Source organism: Nipponia nippon, unplaced genomic scaffold (assembly GCF_047370975.1).
Source record: "Nipponia nippon isolate SJK-2023a ecotype South Korea unplaced genomic scaffold, ASM4737097v1 scaffold_41, whole genome shotgun sequence".
Classification (NCBI taxonomy): domain Eukaryota; kingdom Metazoa; phylum Chordata; class Aves; order Pelecaniformes; family Threskiornithidae; genus Nipponia; species Nipponia nippon.
This window is the reverse complement of record NW_028262360.1, coordinates 498,332-513,474: the sequence shown is the minus strand read 5'-3', so window position 1 is coordinate 513,474 and position 15,143 is coordinate 498,332. Positions and strand designations below refer to the sequence as shown.

The 15,143-nt window shown below is 70.0% G+C and overlaps 1 protein-coding gene across 1 annotated transcript in view; it reads right to left on the bottom strand.

Annotated features, from left to right (window-relative positions):
• Positions 1 to 230: 230 nt before the first annotated feature.
• Positions 231 to 15,143, bottom strand: part of PFAS (phosphoribosylformylglycinamidine synthase) — a 28,067-nt gene continuing 13,154 nt past the window's right edge. The window contains exons 17-29 of the mRNA XM_087777760.1: positions 14,361 to 14,492; positions 13,557 to 13,787; positions 12,166 to 12,346; positions 11,540 to 11,623; positions 10,726 to 10,881; positions 9,357 to 9,482; positions 8,010 to 8,155; positions 7,074 to 7,284; positions 6,569 to 6,660; positions 6,357 to 6,471; positions 4,872 to 5,011; positions 4,102 to 4,291; positions 231 to 1,525 (exon numbers count right to left, since the gene is read on the bottom strand). Of these exons, the coding sequence (XP_087633886.1) occupies positions 1,194 to 1,525; positions 4,102 to 4,291; positions 4,872 to 5,011; positions 6,357 to 6,471; positions 6,569 to 6,660; positions 7,074 to 7,284; positions 8,010 to 8,155; positions 9,357 to 9,482; positions 10,726 to 10,881; positions 11,540 to 11,623; positions 12,166 to 12,346; positions 13,557 to 13,787; positions 14,361 to 14,492 (2,136 nt within the window). The 3' untranslated portion in view covers positions 231 to 1,193. The remainder of the gene's footprint in view (positions 1,526 to 4,101; positions 4,292 to 4,871; positions 5,012 to 6,356; positions 6,472 to 6,568; positions 6,661 to 7,073; positions 7,285 to 8,009; positions 8,156 to 9,356; positions 9,483 to 10,725; positions 10,882 to 11,539; positions 11,624 to 12,165; positions 12,347 to 13,556; positions 13,788 to 14,360; positions 14,493 to 15,143) is intronic.

The window sequence follows — 15,143 nt, the reverse complement described above, 5'->3', positions numbered from 1 at the left end:
CGAATCCCAAATGCCGCGGGGGACCCAGGGGTCCGGGTGCTCCCCACCCCCACCCAGGGTGCCCCCTCCCCCCCAGGACCCCACCCCCACCCAAGGTGCCCCCTCCCCCCGGGACCCCCCACCCAGGGTGCCCCCTCCCCCCCCCAGGACCCCCCCACCTCCCCCAATGACCGCTCGCCCCCCCACGTGGTTGCATCCAGAGCACTTTATTGTAGGCCCCGCCCCCTTCCGTGGCTCAGGCTTCCTATTGGTGGAAGGGGAGGGGGGGCCAGCTCCCATTGGTCAGTGTTGGGGGGTGGGGGTCAGGGCTCGCTGTGGGGCAGCCATGGGGCAGCCGTGGGTCGGGGTCGTGGGTCAGGTCCGTCCGTGGGTCCGTCCGTGGCTCAGGTGTGCCTGTGGGTCTGTCCATGGGGCGGGTCTCTCTATGGGGCAGCCGTGGGGCAGCCCATGGCTCAGGTCCGTCCGTGGGTCCGTCCGTGGGTCAGGGCTCGCTGTGGGGCAGCCATGGGGCCGCCCGTTCATCAGGTCCGTCCGTGGGTCTGTCCGTGGGTCAGGTCTGTGGCTCGGGTCCGTCTGTGGGTCAGGTCTGTGGCTGAGGTCCGTCCGTGCGTCTGTCCGTGGGTCAACTCTTTCTATGGGGCAGCCGTGGGGCTGCCTGTGGCTCAGGTCCGTCCGTGGGTCCGTCCGTGGGTCAGGTCTGTGGCCGAGGTGCGTCCGTGCGTCTGTCCGTGGGTCAACTCTTTCTATGGGGCAGCTGTGGGGCTGCCTGTGGCTCAGGTCTGTCCGTGGGTCCGTCCGTGGGTCAGGTCTGTGGCTGAGGTCCATCCGTGGGTCCGTCCGTGGGTCAGGTCTGTGGCTCGGGTCCGTCCGTGGGTCCGTCCGTGGGTCAACTCTTTCTATGGGGCAGCCGTGGGGCTGCCTGTGGCTGAGGTCTGTCCGTGGGTCTGTCCGTGGGTCAGGTCTGTGGCTCGGGTCCGTCCGTGGGTCCGTCCGTGGGTCAGGACCGTGGCTGAGGTCCGTCCATGGGTCAGGTCTGTGGCTCAGGTCCGTCCATGGGTCAGGTCTGTGGCTCGGGTCCGTCCGTGGGTCCGTCCGTGGGTCAGGGCTGTGGCTCAGGTCCGTCCGTGGGTCAGGACTGTGGCTCGGGTCCGTCCGTGGGTCCGTCCGTGGGTCAGCCGGAGGAGGGGGGGGGCTCAGGGCTCGCCGTGGGGCCAGCGCAGGCACCACTCGCAGGCGTTGTGGAACATGCGGAGCCAGGGGGCCTGGGCCCCCCGCGCCGTGGGGCGCCCCCAAGCCGGGGGCCACCAGGGCCACTGCCAGGCGCGCACCCCGCGCTCGGGGTGGGGCATGATGGCCAGGTGGCGGCCGCAGGGCGAGCAGAGGGCGGCCACCGCCCCCCCCGAGCCGTTGGGGTTCAGGGGGTACTCGGCCGTGGGGCGCCCCGCGTCGTCCACGTAGCGCAGGGGGACCAGGCCCCCCCCCAGCGCCGCCGCCAGCCCCCCGGGCTCCCGGAACTGGAACCGGCCTGGGCGGGGGGGGGGGGGTGGGCACCCATGGGTGTCACCCGAAGGGTCCCCGGGCGCCCCCCCCAGCCTGCTGGGACCCCAGCGCCCCCAGAGCTCCCAGTGCCCCCAGAGCTTCCAGTATCTCCAGTGCGCCCAGAGCTCTCAGTGTTCCCACTGTCTCCAGTGCCCGCAGAGCTCCCAGTGACCCAGAGCTCCCAGTGTCTCCAGTGCCCCCAGTGCGCCCAGTGCCCCCAGTGCCCCCAGAGCTCCCAGTGTCTCCAGTGCTCCCGGTGCCCCAGTGCGCCCAGTGCTCCCAGTGCCCCCAGAGCTCCCAGTGTCTCCAGTGCCCCCGGTGCCCCCAGTGCGCCCAGTGCCCCCAGTGCGCCCAGTGCTCCCAGTGCCCCCAGCGCTCCCAGTATCTCCAGTGCCCCCGGTGCCCCCAGTGCGCCCAGAGCTCTCAGTACTCCCACTGTCTCCAGTGCTCCCAGTATCTCCAGTGCCCCCGGTGCCCCAGTGCGCCCAGTGCTCCCAGTGCCCCCAGAGCTCCCAGTATCTCCAGTGCCCCCGGTACCCCCAGTGCGCCCAGAGCTCCCAGTGCCCCCAGAGCTCCCAGTATCTCCAGTTCCCCCGGTGACCCCAGTGCGCCCAGAGCTCTCAGTGCTCCCACTGTCTCCAGTGCTCCCAGTGCCCGCAGAGCTCCCAGTGACCCAGAGCTCCCAGTATCTCCAGTGCCCTGGGTGCCCCCAGTGCGCACTGAGCTCTCAGTGCTCTCACTTTCTCCAGTGCCCCCAGCACCCCCAGAGCTTCCAGTGCCCCCAGAGCTCCCAGTACCCCCAGTGCTCCCTATGCCCCCAGAGCTCCCAGTGCCCCAGTATCTCCAGTGCCCTCAGTGCCCCCAGTCTCCAGTGCCCCCAGCCTCCGGTGCCCCCAATGCTCCCCATGCCCCCAGTGGTTCCAGTGCTCGCAGAGCTCCCAGCACCCCCAGAGCTCCCAGTGCCCCCAGTGCTTCCAGTGTCCCCAGAGCTCCCAGTATCTCCAGTGCGCCCAGAGCTCCCAGTGCGCCCAGAGCTCCCAGTGCCCTCACTGTCTCCAGTGCCCCCACTGTCTCTAGTGCCCCCAGTGCTCCCCAAGCCCCAGTGCTCCCACTGCCCCCACAGCTCCCAGTGCACCACCCAGTGCTCCCAGTGCCTCCCATGTCTCCAGCGTCCCCAGTGCTCCTGGTGCTTCCAGTTGTCTCCATGCCCCCAGTGCTCCCAGTGCCTCCCGTGTCCCCATGCTTCCCATGCCCCCAGTGCTCCCAGTGCCCCCAGAGCTCCCGGTGCTGCCAGTGCTCCCAGTGCCCCCAGAGCTCCCAGTATCTCCAGTGCTCCCAGTGCCCCCAGAGCTCCCAGTGCCCCCAGAGCTCCCAGTATCTCCAGTGCCCCCAGTGCTCCCCATGCCCCCAGAGCTCCCGGTGCTCCCAGTGCCCCCAGAGCTCCCAGTGCCCCCAGTGCTCCCCATGCCCCCAGAGCTCCCAGTGCCCCCAGAGCTCCCAGTGCCCCCAGTGCTCCCCATGCCCCCAGAGCTCCCAGTGCCCCCAGAGCTCCCGGTGCCCCCAGTGCCCCCAGTGCTCCCAGTGCCCCCAGAGCTCCCAGTATCTCCAGTGCCCCCAGTGCTCCCAGTGCTCCCCATGCCCCCAGAGCTCCCAGTGCCCCCAGAGCTCCCCATGCCCCCAGAGCTCCCAGTATCTCCAGTGCCCCCAGTGCTCCCAGTGCCCCCAGTGCTCCCCATGCCCCCAGAGCTCCCGGTGCTCCCAGTGCTCCCCATGCCCCCAGAGCTCCCGGTGCTCCCAGTGCCCCCAGAGCTCCCAGTGCCCCCAGTGCTCCCCATGCCCCCAGACCTCCAACTGACCCCAGAGCCCCCAGTGCCCCCAGTGCTCCCCATGCCCCCAGAGCTCCCAGTGCCCCCAGAGCTCCCGGTGCCCCCAGTGCCCCCAGTGCTCCCAGTGCCCCCAGAGCTCCCAGTATCTCCAGTGCCCCCAGTGCTCCCAGTGCTCCCCATGCCCCCAGAGCTCCCAGTGCCCCCAGAGCTCCCCATGCCCCCAGAGCTCCCAGTATCTCCAGTGCCCCCAGTGCTCCCAGTGCCCCCAGTGCTCCCCATGCCCCCAGAGCTCCCGGTGCTCCCAGTGCTCCCCATGCCCCCAGAGCTCCCGGTGCTCCCAGTGCTCCCAGTGCCCCCAGTGCTCCCCATCCCCCCAGAGCTCCCAGTGCCCCCAGAGCTCCCAGTGCCCCCAGTGCTCCCGGTGCCCCCAGTGCTCCCCATGCCCCCAGAGCTCCCGGTGCTCCCAGTGCTCCCCATGCCCCCAGAGCTCCCGGTGCTCCCAGTGCTCCCAGTGCCCCCAGTGCTCCCCATGCCCCCAGAGCTCCCAGTGCCCCCAGAGCTCCCAGTATCTCCAGTGCCCCCAGTGCTCCCAGTGCCCCCAGTGCTCCCCATGCCCCCAGAGCTCCCGGTGCTCCCAGTGCTCCCAGTGCCCCCAGAGCTCCCAGTGCCCCCAGTGCTCCCCATGCCCCCAGAGCTCCCAGTGCCCCCAGAGCTCCCAGTGCCCCCCCGCACCCACCTTCCCCGTGGGCCACCCAGACGCCCAGGCAGGCGCCCGCCATCCCCCGCAGCATCAGCGCCGGCCCCGGCTCCACGCGCACGGCCACGAACCGCGACTCGAAGCGCCCCGACAGGTTGGGGCTCAGCGCCACGGCGGGGGGGGCCCCCTCCTCTGCGCCCCACAGCGTCACCGCCCGCCCCCGGGGACCCTGACACCCGGGGGGGTGCCCTTCCCCCACCCAGGGACACCCCCCCCACCCCATGGGACCCCCCCATGGGACCCTTCCCCCCATGGGACCCTCCCCCCATGGGATCCTTCCCCCCCCCCCCCCCATGGGACCCCCACCCATGGGATCTCCCCCCGCCCCCCGGGACCCCCTCCCACAGGACACCCCCCCCCCGGGACAAAATCACCCATAGGTGATGCCCCCCGCCATGGGACACCCATGGGTTACCCCCCCCCCCAAGGGACAGCACCACCCATGGGTGACACCCCCCCATAGGGACCCCCACCCCACCCCAGGGCCCCCTCCCATGGGTGACACCTCCCCCATGGGACCCCCCACCCAAGGACCCCTCCCCCCCGGGACAACATCCCCCATGGGTGAGCACCCCCCCCATGAGACCCCCCCCCCCCCCCCCCAAGGACCCCCCCCCATGGGTGCCACCCCCTCCATAGCCCCCCCCCCCATGAGATTCCCAGGACCCCCTCCCAAGGGATCCCCCCCCAGGCCAACAACCCCCATGGGTGCCCCCCCCCCCCCATGGGTGCCCCCCCCCAGCACCCACCGGGGGGGGCCCGACCCAGCCCAGCAGGGCCAGCAGCTGGCAGCCGTTGCAGACCCCCAGGCTGAAGGTGTCGGGGCGCCGGCGGAAGCTTTCCAGGGTCCCCCGCGCCCGCGGGTTGAAGCGCACGGCGGCCGCCCAGCCTGGGGGGAGGGGGTCGGGGGGGGGGGGTCAGGGCACCCCCAAACTGGGGACCCCCCCCCCAAACAGCACCCCGGCATCGCCAACAGCCAGCACTGGGGGACCCCCAAATCAGGGGCGCCCCCTCCCCCCCCCCGCCCCAAAATGGGGGTCTTCACATCCAGCACCCCCAACCCCACACCCGGCCCCCCCCCCCCCCCCCCAAACCAGGGGCACCCCCAAACTGGGCACCCCAGCGCCCAGCACCCCCAAAATGGGCACCCCAACACCCCCAATCCAGGCACCACAACTCCCCCAAACCAGGGGCGCCCCCAAACTGGGCACCCCAGTGCCCCCAAACTGGGCACCCCAGCGCCCAGCACCCCCAAACTGGGCACCCCAGCACCCCCAAAATGGGTGCCCCAACACGCCCAATCCAGGGGCACCCCCAAAATGGGCACCCCAGCGCCCAGCACCCCCAAACTGGGCACCCCAACACCCCCAAACCAGGGGCAACCCCCCAAAACGGGGACCCCCGCACCCAGCACCCCAAGATCCCCAACATCCAGCATCCAGCACCCCCAAACCAGGGGCACCCCCAAACTGGGCACCCCAGCGCCCAGCACCCCCAAAATGGGCACCCCAACACCCCCAATCCAGGCACCCCAACACCCCCAAACCAGGGGCACCCCCCCAAACGGGGACCCCCGCACCCAGCACCCTGACGCCCCCAACACGCAGCATCCAGCACCCCCAAACCAGGGGCACCCCCACACCCAGCACCCCCAAACCTGCACCCCAGCACCCCCAAACCCGGGTACCCCCAAAATGGGGACCCCCCCACCCAGCCCCCCAGCATCCCCCAACACCCAGGACCCCCAAACCAGGGGCACCTACAAACAGGGGCACCCCAAAACCAGGGGCACCCCAAAACCAGGGACACCCTAACCCAGGGCACCCTGACACAGGGACACCCCAAAACCATGAACACCCCAAAACCAGGGACACCCCAAACCCAGCAGCACCCCAAAACCAGGGACACCCTAACCCAGGGCACCCTGACACAGGGACACCCCAAAACCAGGGACACCCCAAAACCGGGGGCCCCCCCAAACCAGGGCACCCTGACACAGGGACACCCCAAACCCAGCAGCACCCCAAAACCAGGGACACCCCAAAACCAGGGACACCCTAACCCAGGGCTCCCTGACACAGGGACACCCCAAAACCAGGGACACCCCAAACCCGGGGGCACCCCAAACCCGGGGGCACCCCAAAACCCCCCCATGTGGGGGTACGGAGCCCCCTGGGGCCCCCCCAAACCGCCCCCAGGTGTGAAAGGGGGGGGGGGACCCCCCAAATTCTCACCCTTGGCGGAGCCCAGGACGTCGGCGTAGCTGAACCCCCCGACGAAGACGAGGCCCCGGAAGCCGTCGAGGGTGGCGGAGCCCGAGCACAGGTCCTCCGTCGTCACGTCCCACACCTGGGGACACCCCGGCCCCCGCGTCACCGACCCCCGGCCCCCCCCCGGCCCCCCGATGCGGGGGTGGGGGTCCCCCCCGGACGCCGGGGTCCCTCACCTGGAAGCCGGCCATGACGAAGGCGGCCGCCATCTCCCGGTCCCCGTTGCTGCCCTCCTCCCGCAGCACGGCCACCCGCGGCCCCGGCAGCTCTGGGGACACCGGGGTCACCCCTCCGTCCCCCTGCGGCCCCCCCGATCCCCCCCGAACCCCCCAGGATCCCCTGGGGCCCATTGATCCCCCAGCCCCCCATCTCTCCCCAGCCCCCCACGATCCCTCAGACCCCCATGGCCCCCCCACGACCCCCCAGCCCCCCACCACCCCACCTCCCCCCGTGACCTCCCCGCCCCCCATGGCTCCCCACCCCCCCCCCATGATCCCCCCACGTCCCCCATGATCCTTCAGACCCCCCCAGCCCCCCATGGTCCCCCCATGATCCCCCCCATCATCCCCCCAGCCCCCCACGATCCCTCAGACCCCCATGGCCCCCCCACGACCCCCCAGCCCCCCACCACCCCACCTCCCCCCGTGACCTCCCGGCCCCCCAGGTCCCCCCACCCCTCACCCATGTGCCGGAGCAGGGGGGGCTCCTCCAGGGGGTCGAAGGTGAGGGTGAAGGTGGGTCCCTGGCGCCGGCGCAGCCCGGCCTCCTCCTGGGCCACGCAGTCCGCGGCCGCCTGCTCCCGCTCCAGCCGGAAGCTGGTCTCCTCCCAGAGCCCCCGCAGGTCCCCCACGGGCTCGGACAGCACAGAGGCGCCCGCCACCACCACCTGGACCTGCCACGGGGACACGGGGACGGTGAGGGACATGGCCACCACCCCCTGGACCTGCCACGGGGACACGGGGACGCTGAGGGACACGGCCACCACCCCCTGGACCTGCCACGGGGACACGGGGACGGTGAGGGACACGGCCACCACCCCCTGGACCTGCCACGGGGACACGGGGACGGTGAGGGACACGGCCACCACCCCCTGGACCTGCCACGGGGACACGGGGACGGTGAGGGCACATGGGGACATGGCCACCACCACAGCCATCACTGTGGTCACTGCCATCCACACCCACAGCAGGACACAGGGACACGGCCATGGCCACCTCCTGTCCCAGCAGGACACCATGGGGACACGGCCATGGGGACACGGCCATGGGGACACGGCCATGGCCACCTCCTGTCCCAGCAGGACACCATGGGGACACGGCCATGGGGACACGGCCATGGGGACACGGCCATGGCCACCTCCTGTCCCAGCAGGACACCATGGGGACACGGCCATGGGGACACGGCCATGGGGACACGGCCATGGCCACCTCCTGTCCCAGCAGGACACCATGGGGACACGGCCATGGGGACACGGCCATGGGGACACGGCCATGGCCACCTCCTGTCCCAGCAGGACACCATGGGGACACACCTGCAGGTCCACATCCTCGGTCACCTCCCGTGCCCACAGGGCCAGCCAGGGCCCTCTGCCACCCCCGTGTCCCCGCGTCCCCTCACCATGGCGTCGGGCCCGTAGGGGCCGCTGTGGCCAATGGGGACGCAGCGCACGCCGGCCTCCTGGTAGCGGCGGCAGACGTCCACGCTGGTGGCCACCGGCACCTCCAGCACCAGCCCCGGCTCCTCCGCGAACAGCACGGCCAGCGCTGCGGGGACGAGGGACGCGGGGGGGGGAGACGGTGACATGGGACATCAGACATGGAGGTATGGGATGTGGGGACACGGGGACACGGGGACATGGGGACACGGGGACGTGGGGACATGGGATAACGGGGACATGGGGACGTGGGGACACAGGGATGTGGGGACATGGAGACGTGGGGACGTGGGGATGTGGGGATGTGGGGACATGGGGACACGGGGACACGGGGACACAGAGACACGGGGACGTGGGGACATGGAGATGTGGGGACATGGAGACATGGGGACATGGGATAACGGGGACATGGGGACATGGGATAACGGGGACATGGGGACATGGGGATGTGGGGACATGGGGACTTGGGATAATGGGGATGTGGGGACATGGGGACATAGGGACATGACGACATGAGAATAGGGGGGACATGGGGACATGGGATAACGGGGACATGGGATAAGGGGGATGTGGGGACATGGGGACATGGGGACATGAGGACACGGGGGCATAGGGACATGAGGACATGGGGACACGGGGACATGGGGACATGCGATAATGGGGACATGGGATCACGAGGACATGGGGACATGGGGACATGGGGACATGAGGACACGGGGGCATGGGGACATGAGGACATGGGGACACGGGGACATGGGGACATGCGATAATGGGGACATGGGATCACGAGGACATGGGGACATGGGGACATGGGGACATGAGGACACAGGGGCATAGGGACATGAGGACATGGGGACACGGGGACACGGGGACATGCGATAATGGGGACATGGGATCACGAGGACATGGGGACATGGGGATGCGGGGACATGGGGACATTGGACATGGGGACATGGGGACTTGGGGTTGTGGGGATGGGGGACGTGGGGACAAGGGACATAGGGGACATAGGACCATGGGGACATGTGGATATGCGACCTGGGGACAGGGGGACGTGGGACGTGGGGACATGGGACATAGGGAACATGGGGACATGGGGACATGGGGGCTTGGGGCCATGACACAGAGGGGACGGGGGGGACGTGGGGACACGGGACACGCGGACGCGGGGAACAAGAGGACGTGGGGACACGGGGAGGTGAGGATTCCCCGGGGGTTCCCCAAGATGGGAAGGTTCGCGGGGGGGGGGGGAGGGGGGGGTGGCCCCGGGGTGGCCCCAGGGGGTCCCGGGGGGGGTGACGGTGACTCACGAGAGGCGTCGCGGGGGACGGTGGCCATGTCCACCCGGAGGCCGCAGTTGCCGGCGAAGGCCATCTCCAGCAGGCAGCCCAGTAGCCCCCCGTCGCTCACGTCATGGCCCGCGCTCAGCCCCCGCTCTGGGGCGCAGCGGCAGGCCCCGCCCCCGCGTCACCCCGCGTCGCCCCGCGTCGCCCCAGCTCCAGCGGACCCCAACCCCGGGCTCGGACCGCGTCACCACCCCAGGTCCCCCCGCACCCCAATCCGCACGCGTCCCCCCCGCTCCCCTCCTGCACCCCGAATCCCACCACACCCCAAATCCCTCTGCCCCCCCAGTCCCGCTGCACCCCACATCCCCTCCCCTGCACCCCAAAACCCCTTTCACCCCAAATCCCCCCACCCCCCACATCTCCTCCCCTGCACCCCAAATCCCCACTGCACCCCACATCTCCTCCCCCGCACCCCAAATCCCCGCCACCCCCAACATCTCCTCCCCTGCACCCCAAATCCCCCCGCACCCCAATGCCCCCCACCCCCCACATCTCCCCCCTGCACCCCAAAATCCCTTTCCCCCCAAATCCCCCTGCACCCCAAATCCCACCACACCCCAAATCTCCCCCCGCACCCCAAATCCCCCCATACCCCAAATCTCCCCCCTGCACCCCAAATCCCCACTGCACCCCACATCTCCCCCCTGCACCCCAAAACCCCTTTCACCCCAGTCCCCCTGCACCCCAAATCCCCCCTGCACCCCAAATCCCCCCACCCCCCAAATCCCTTCCCCTGCACCCCAAAACCCCTTTCACCCCAAATCCCCCCACCCCCAAATCTCCCCCCTGCACCCCAAAATCCCTTTCCCCCAAATCCCCCCACCCCCAAATCTCCCCCCCGCACCCCAAATCCCCAGTGCACCCCACATCTGCCCCCCTGCACCCCAAAACCCCTTTCACCCCAGTCCCCCTGCACCCCAAATCTCCCCCCTGCACCCCAAATCCCCCCACCCCCCAAATCTCCTCCCCTGCACCCCAAAATCCCTTTCACCCCAAATCCCCCTGCACCCCAAATCCCCCCACCCCCCAAATCTCCCCCCTGCACCCCAAATCCCCACTGCACCCCACATCTCCCCCCCGCACCCCAAAATCCCTTTCACCCCAGTCCCCCTGCACCCCAAATCTCCCCCTGCACCCCAAATCCCCCCACCCCCCAAATCTCCCCCCGCACCCCAAAACCCCTTTCACCCCAAATCCCCCCCCCCCCCGCTCCCCCCAGGCTCCCCTTTTCCCCCAGATCCTCCCACCCAGCCCCCCCAACCTCCCGGGGGGTCCCCACCGGGGGGGGGGGGGGGTCCCCACCAGGGGGGGGTCCCCGCCCCGCAGCACCCACCTTCGATGAGGCGCTGGGTGACGCGGAAGGCGGCGGCCAGGACCTCGGGGTCCTCCAGGTCGGGGCAGGCGTCCCCCAACTGGGAGAAGACCTGGGCCAGGGCGCTGCCCCCCAACCGGTGCCGCCCCGGGCTCAGCTGCACCCACAGCAGGGCTCCTGGGGGACCCCAAAATCCGGGGGGGGGGGGTTACAGCACCCCAAAGGCACCCCGACCCCTCCCAGGGGTCACAGCACCCCAAAATGTCCCCAGGGTGTCACCACCCCACCTCGCGACCCTAAAACCCCCAGGGGCACCCCAAAATCCCATGGAGGGTCCCAACCCCCTGTAAGCACCCCAAAATGCACCCAGGGATCCCAGCCCACCCCCAGGGCACCCCAAAACCCCCCAGGGCACCCCAAAACCCCCGTGCGGGTGGTCCTGGCTCCTTAAGGGCACCCCAAAAGCCCCTTGGGGTTCACAGCACCCCAAAACCCCTATGGGGATCACAGCAGCACCCAGGGCACCCCAGAACCCCTATAGGGGTGGTCGTGGCTCCCTAAGGGCACCCCAAAACCCCCAGGGCACCCCAAAACCCCTGTGGGGGTCACAGCAGCACCCAGGGCACCCCAAAACCCCTGTGGGGGTGGTCCTGGCTCCCTAAGGGCACCCCAAACCCCCCAGGGCACCCCAAAACCCCCGTGCGGGTGGTCCTGGCTCCCTAAGGGCACCCCAAAACCCCCGTGGGGGTGGTTCTGGCTCCCTAAGGGCACCCCATCCCCCCCCCGGGTTCAGCCCACCCCCCAGGGCACCCCAAAACCCGCCGGGGTCACTGACCTTTGCCCTCAGGACACTTGAGGTCAGGGGTGACGGTGGCCGTGACGTCAGGGCAGACGGCGTAGGCCGAGACCACCAGGGTGCCTGGGGCGGGGTCAAGGGGTCATGGGGGGCCACCGGGGGGCTGGGGGGGGTCACAGTGGGGCACCCATGGCCAGGAGCAGGGGGGGGTGGCACCTACGGGTCACAGCGCCATGGCGGTGGCACCCATGACCCATCATGGTTGTGGTGGCACCCATGGGTCCTAGCACAGGGCCACCCGTGACCCATCACGGTGGTGGTGGCACCCATGGGTCCTGGCGCAGTGACACCCGTGACCCATCACGGTGGTGGTGGCACCCATGGGTCCTGGCGCAGTGACACCCGTGACCCATCACGGTGGTGGTGGCACCCATGGGTCCTAGCACAGGGTCACCCGTGACCCATCACGGTGGTGGTGGCACCCATGGGTCCTGGCGCAGTGACACCCGTGACCCATCACGGTGGTGGTGGTGGTGGTGGTGGCACCATCACCCATCCTCCCGGTGGGGACACCCCTGGGTTCCTCTGCCACGACGGTGGCCGTGTCCCCCGTGACCCCCCGCCAGCAGCACCCGCCCCCCCCCCGCCCCGGCAGCGGGACTCACCGGGTGCCAGGACGGTTTCAGTGCCGACGCGGGCGGCCATGCTGAGCGAGTCCTTGCCCCCATCGATGGCCACGCCCAGGCGGTGCAGGAGCCCCACCAGCCCCTCGCACGCCGCCACCAGCGCCCCCCCCTCCGCCCCCGTCTTCGCCCCCCACATCCAGTTCCCCGAGCACTTCACGTCCTGGGGACACGGGGGACACGGAGAGGACGGGGACACGGGGACGCGGGGGACACGGAGAGGACGGGGACACGGGGGATGGGGAGACACCAGGGCCACGGAGGGGGAACACGGGGATGCGGGGAACAAAGGGGACACAAAAGGACACAGGACAAGGGGGGGAAGGGACAGGTCAGCGCCACCGCATGTCCCAGCCCCCTCCTGCCACCCCAAATTGCCCCCCGGGCCCCCCAACCTCCCCCGTCACCTCCCACCCCCTGGCTGTGGCACTCAATGGCCACGGCTTGGCCATGACATGGTGCCCGTGGCCGTGCCATGGCCCCTGTGACCAGGACGTGGCCCTGGTGACAACGGCTTGGCCCCCATGGCAGTGATGTGGTCCTGGTGGCTCCCACGGCCATGACGTGACCCCGCCGTGGCCCCTGTAGCCATGGCACGGCCCCGGCGTGACAATGACGTGGCCCCTGTGGCCGTGGTGAGCACCCCGTAGCCTCATGCCCCATAGCTGTGCCGTGGCCGTGCCGTGGGCCCGCTCGGCTGGGCTGTGCCTACACCGTGGTGGTCCCCTATGGCCACGCCATGGTCCCTTTGGCTGTGCCGTGGCCATGCCATGGTCCTCCATGGCCATGCCTTGGCCCCACCATAGTCCCCCTTGGCCACGCCATGGCCACGCCATGGTCCCCTTTGGCCGTGCCACAGCCATGCCATGGTTCCCCTTGGCTGGGCTGTGCCCACACCGTGGTGCTCCCCCCCCGGCCATGCCGCGGCCACGCCGTGATCCCCTTTGGCCATGCCATGGCCGTGCCACGGCCCCCTTGGCCAGGCTGTGGTACCTGTGGCCACGGCCCCATTGCCCCATCTTGTAGCTACGTCACGGTCCTGGCGTGGCAAGGCCATGGCAGTGGCACGGTTTCCACGGCCGTGATACAGCCACTGTACCATGGTGTGGCCACCCTGTAGCCATGCCACGGCCGTGTCATTGCTCCCGTAGCCGTGCCGTGGCGGTGGCACGGTCCCCGTGGCATCGCCATGCCGCAGCCGTGCCATCACCACGTCAGTGCTCCCGTAGCCATACCACGGCCTTGCCGCGGCGGCGGCATGTTCCCCCATAGCACGGCCATCCCATGGACATGCCAAAGCCACGCCACTGCTCCCGTAGCGACCCCACGGCCGTGCCGTGGCATCGGCGCGCTGGCGGTGGCACAGTACTCACGCGGAGGTCAGTGATGCGGGCGAAGACGAGGTTGGTGAGGGCCTCGGTGAGGGCCAGGCGGGCGCCAGCGGCTGGATCCAGCAGGCCCTTGATGGGCTGCTCACCCAGCGCCGTGGCCGCCCCCACCGTGTCAAAGTGGGACAGGGCCACCACGGCCACGTCGGCCAGCGGTGTGTGCAGGGGCCCCACGCACTGCTGCTGGGCCACCAGCCCCGTCACCGAGCGGTCCACCTGCCCCGGGGACAGCGGCGTCAGTGGGGGACAGGGGCTGGGAGGTGGCCATGGGGACAAGTTTGGGGGGGAGAGGGTTGGGGACACGGATGGGTCGTGTCCTGGGGGGACAGGGACATGGGCAGGGACATTTCCCAGGGAGCGGTATTGACTGGGGGGACACGGAGCGGGACACGTCATGGAGGGACATGGGGTGGGGGACATGGGGGACATCAGGGACATGGAGGAGGATTGGTGCCACGGAGAGGGACTGGTGACACAGAGAGGGACTGGTGACACGGAAGGGATTGGTGGCACAGAGGGGATCGGGGACATGGAGGGGACCGTGGCCACCAAGTGGGGTGGGGACATGGAGGGGACTGGTGACACGGAGGGGATCGGGGACACGGAGGGGACGGCAGCCACTAAGTGGGTTGGGGACACGGAAGAGACTGGGGACACGGAAGCGATTGGGGACACGGAAGGGATCGGGGACACGGAGGGGCCCACGGCCACCAGGGATGCAGGCGCAGGGGGGCAGGGGGCCCACGGCCAGGGTTGGGGACACGGGGGGACACAGGGGGACGCGGGTACCTTGTTGGTGAGGTAGCGCTTGCTGGCCACGGCCGGGAGCCGCAGGACCCGCTCCAGCGCCTGCCGCACCGACAGCCCCGGGGGCAGCGCCAGCGGGCGCAGGGTGGGGGGCACCCGCTGCAGCACGAACTCCTGGGGGGCACGGGGGGATGGGGGTCCCATCACCATGGGGGTCCCCATCACCATGGGGGTCCCCATCATCATGGGGGTCCCCATCCCCGTTGGGGGTCCCCATCCCCACTGGGTGTCCCCATCACCATGGGGGTCCCCATCCCCACTGGGGTGTCTCCATCCCCGTTGGGTGTCCCCATCCCCATTGGGTGGTCCCCGTCCCCACTGGGGTGTCCCCATCCCCATTGGGTGTCCCCATCATCATGGGGGTCCCCATCCCCATTGGGTGGTCCCCATCATCACGGGGGTCCTCATCCCCATTGGGTGTCCCCATTCCCAACTGGGGGGGGGGTCCCCATCTCCATTGGGTGTCTCCATTGGGGGGTCCCCATCATCATGGGGGTCCCCATCCCCGTTGGGTGTCCCCATCCCCATTGGGTGGTCCCCATCCCCACTGGGGTGTCCCCATCCCCGTTGGGTGTCCCCATCATCATGGGGGTCCCCATCCCCATTGGGTGGTCCCCATCCCCACTGGGGTGTCCCCATCCCCGTTGGGTGTCCCCATCATCATGGGGGTCCCCACCTCCATTGGGTGTCTCCATTGTGGTGTCCCCATCATCATGGGGGTCCTCATCCCCATTGGGTGTCCCCATTCCCAACTGGGGGGGGTCC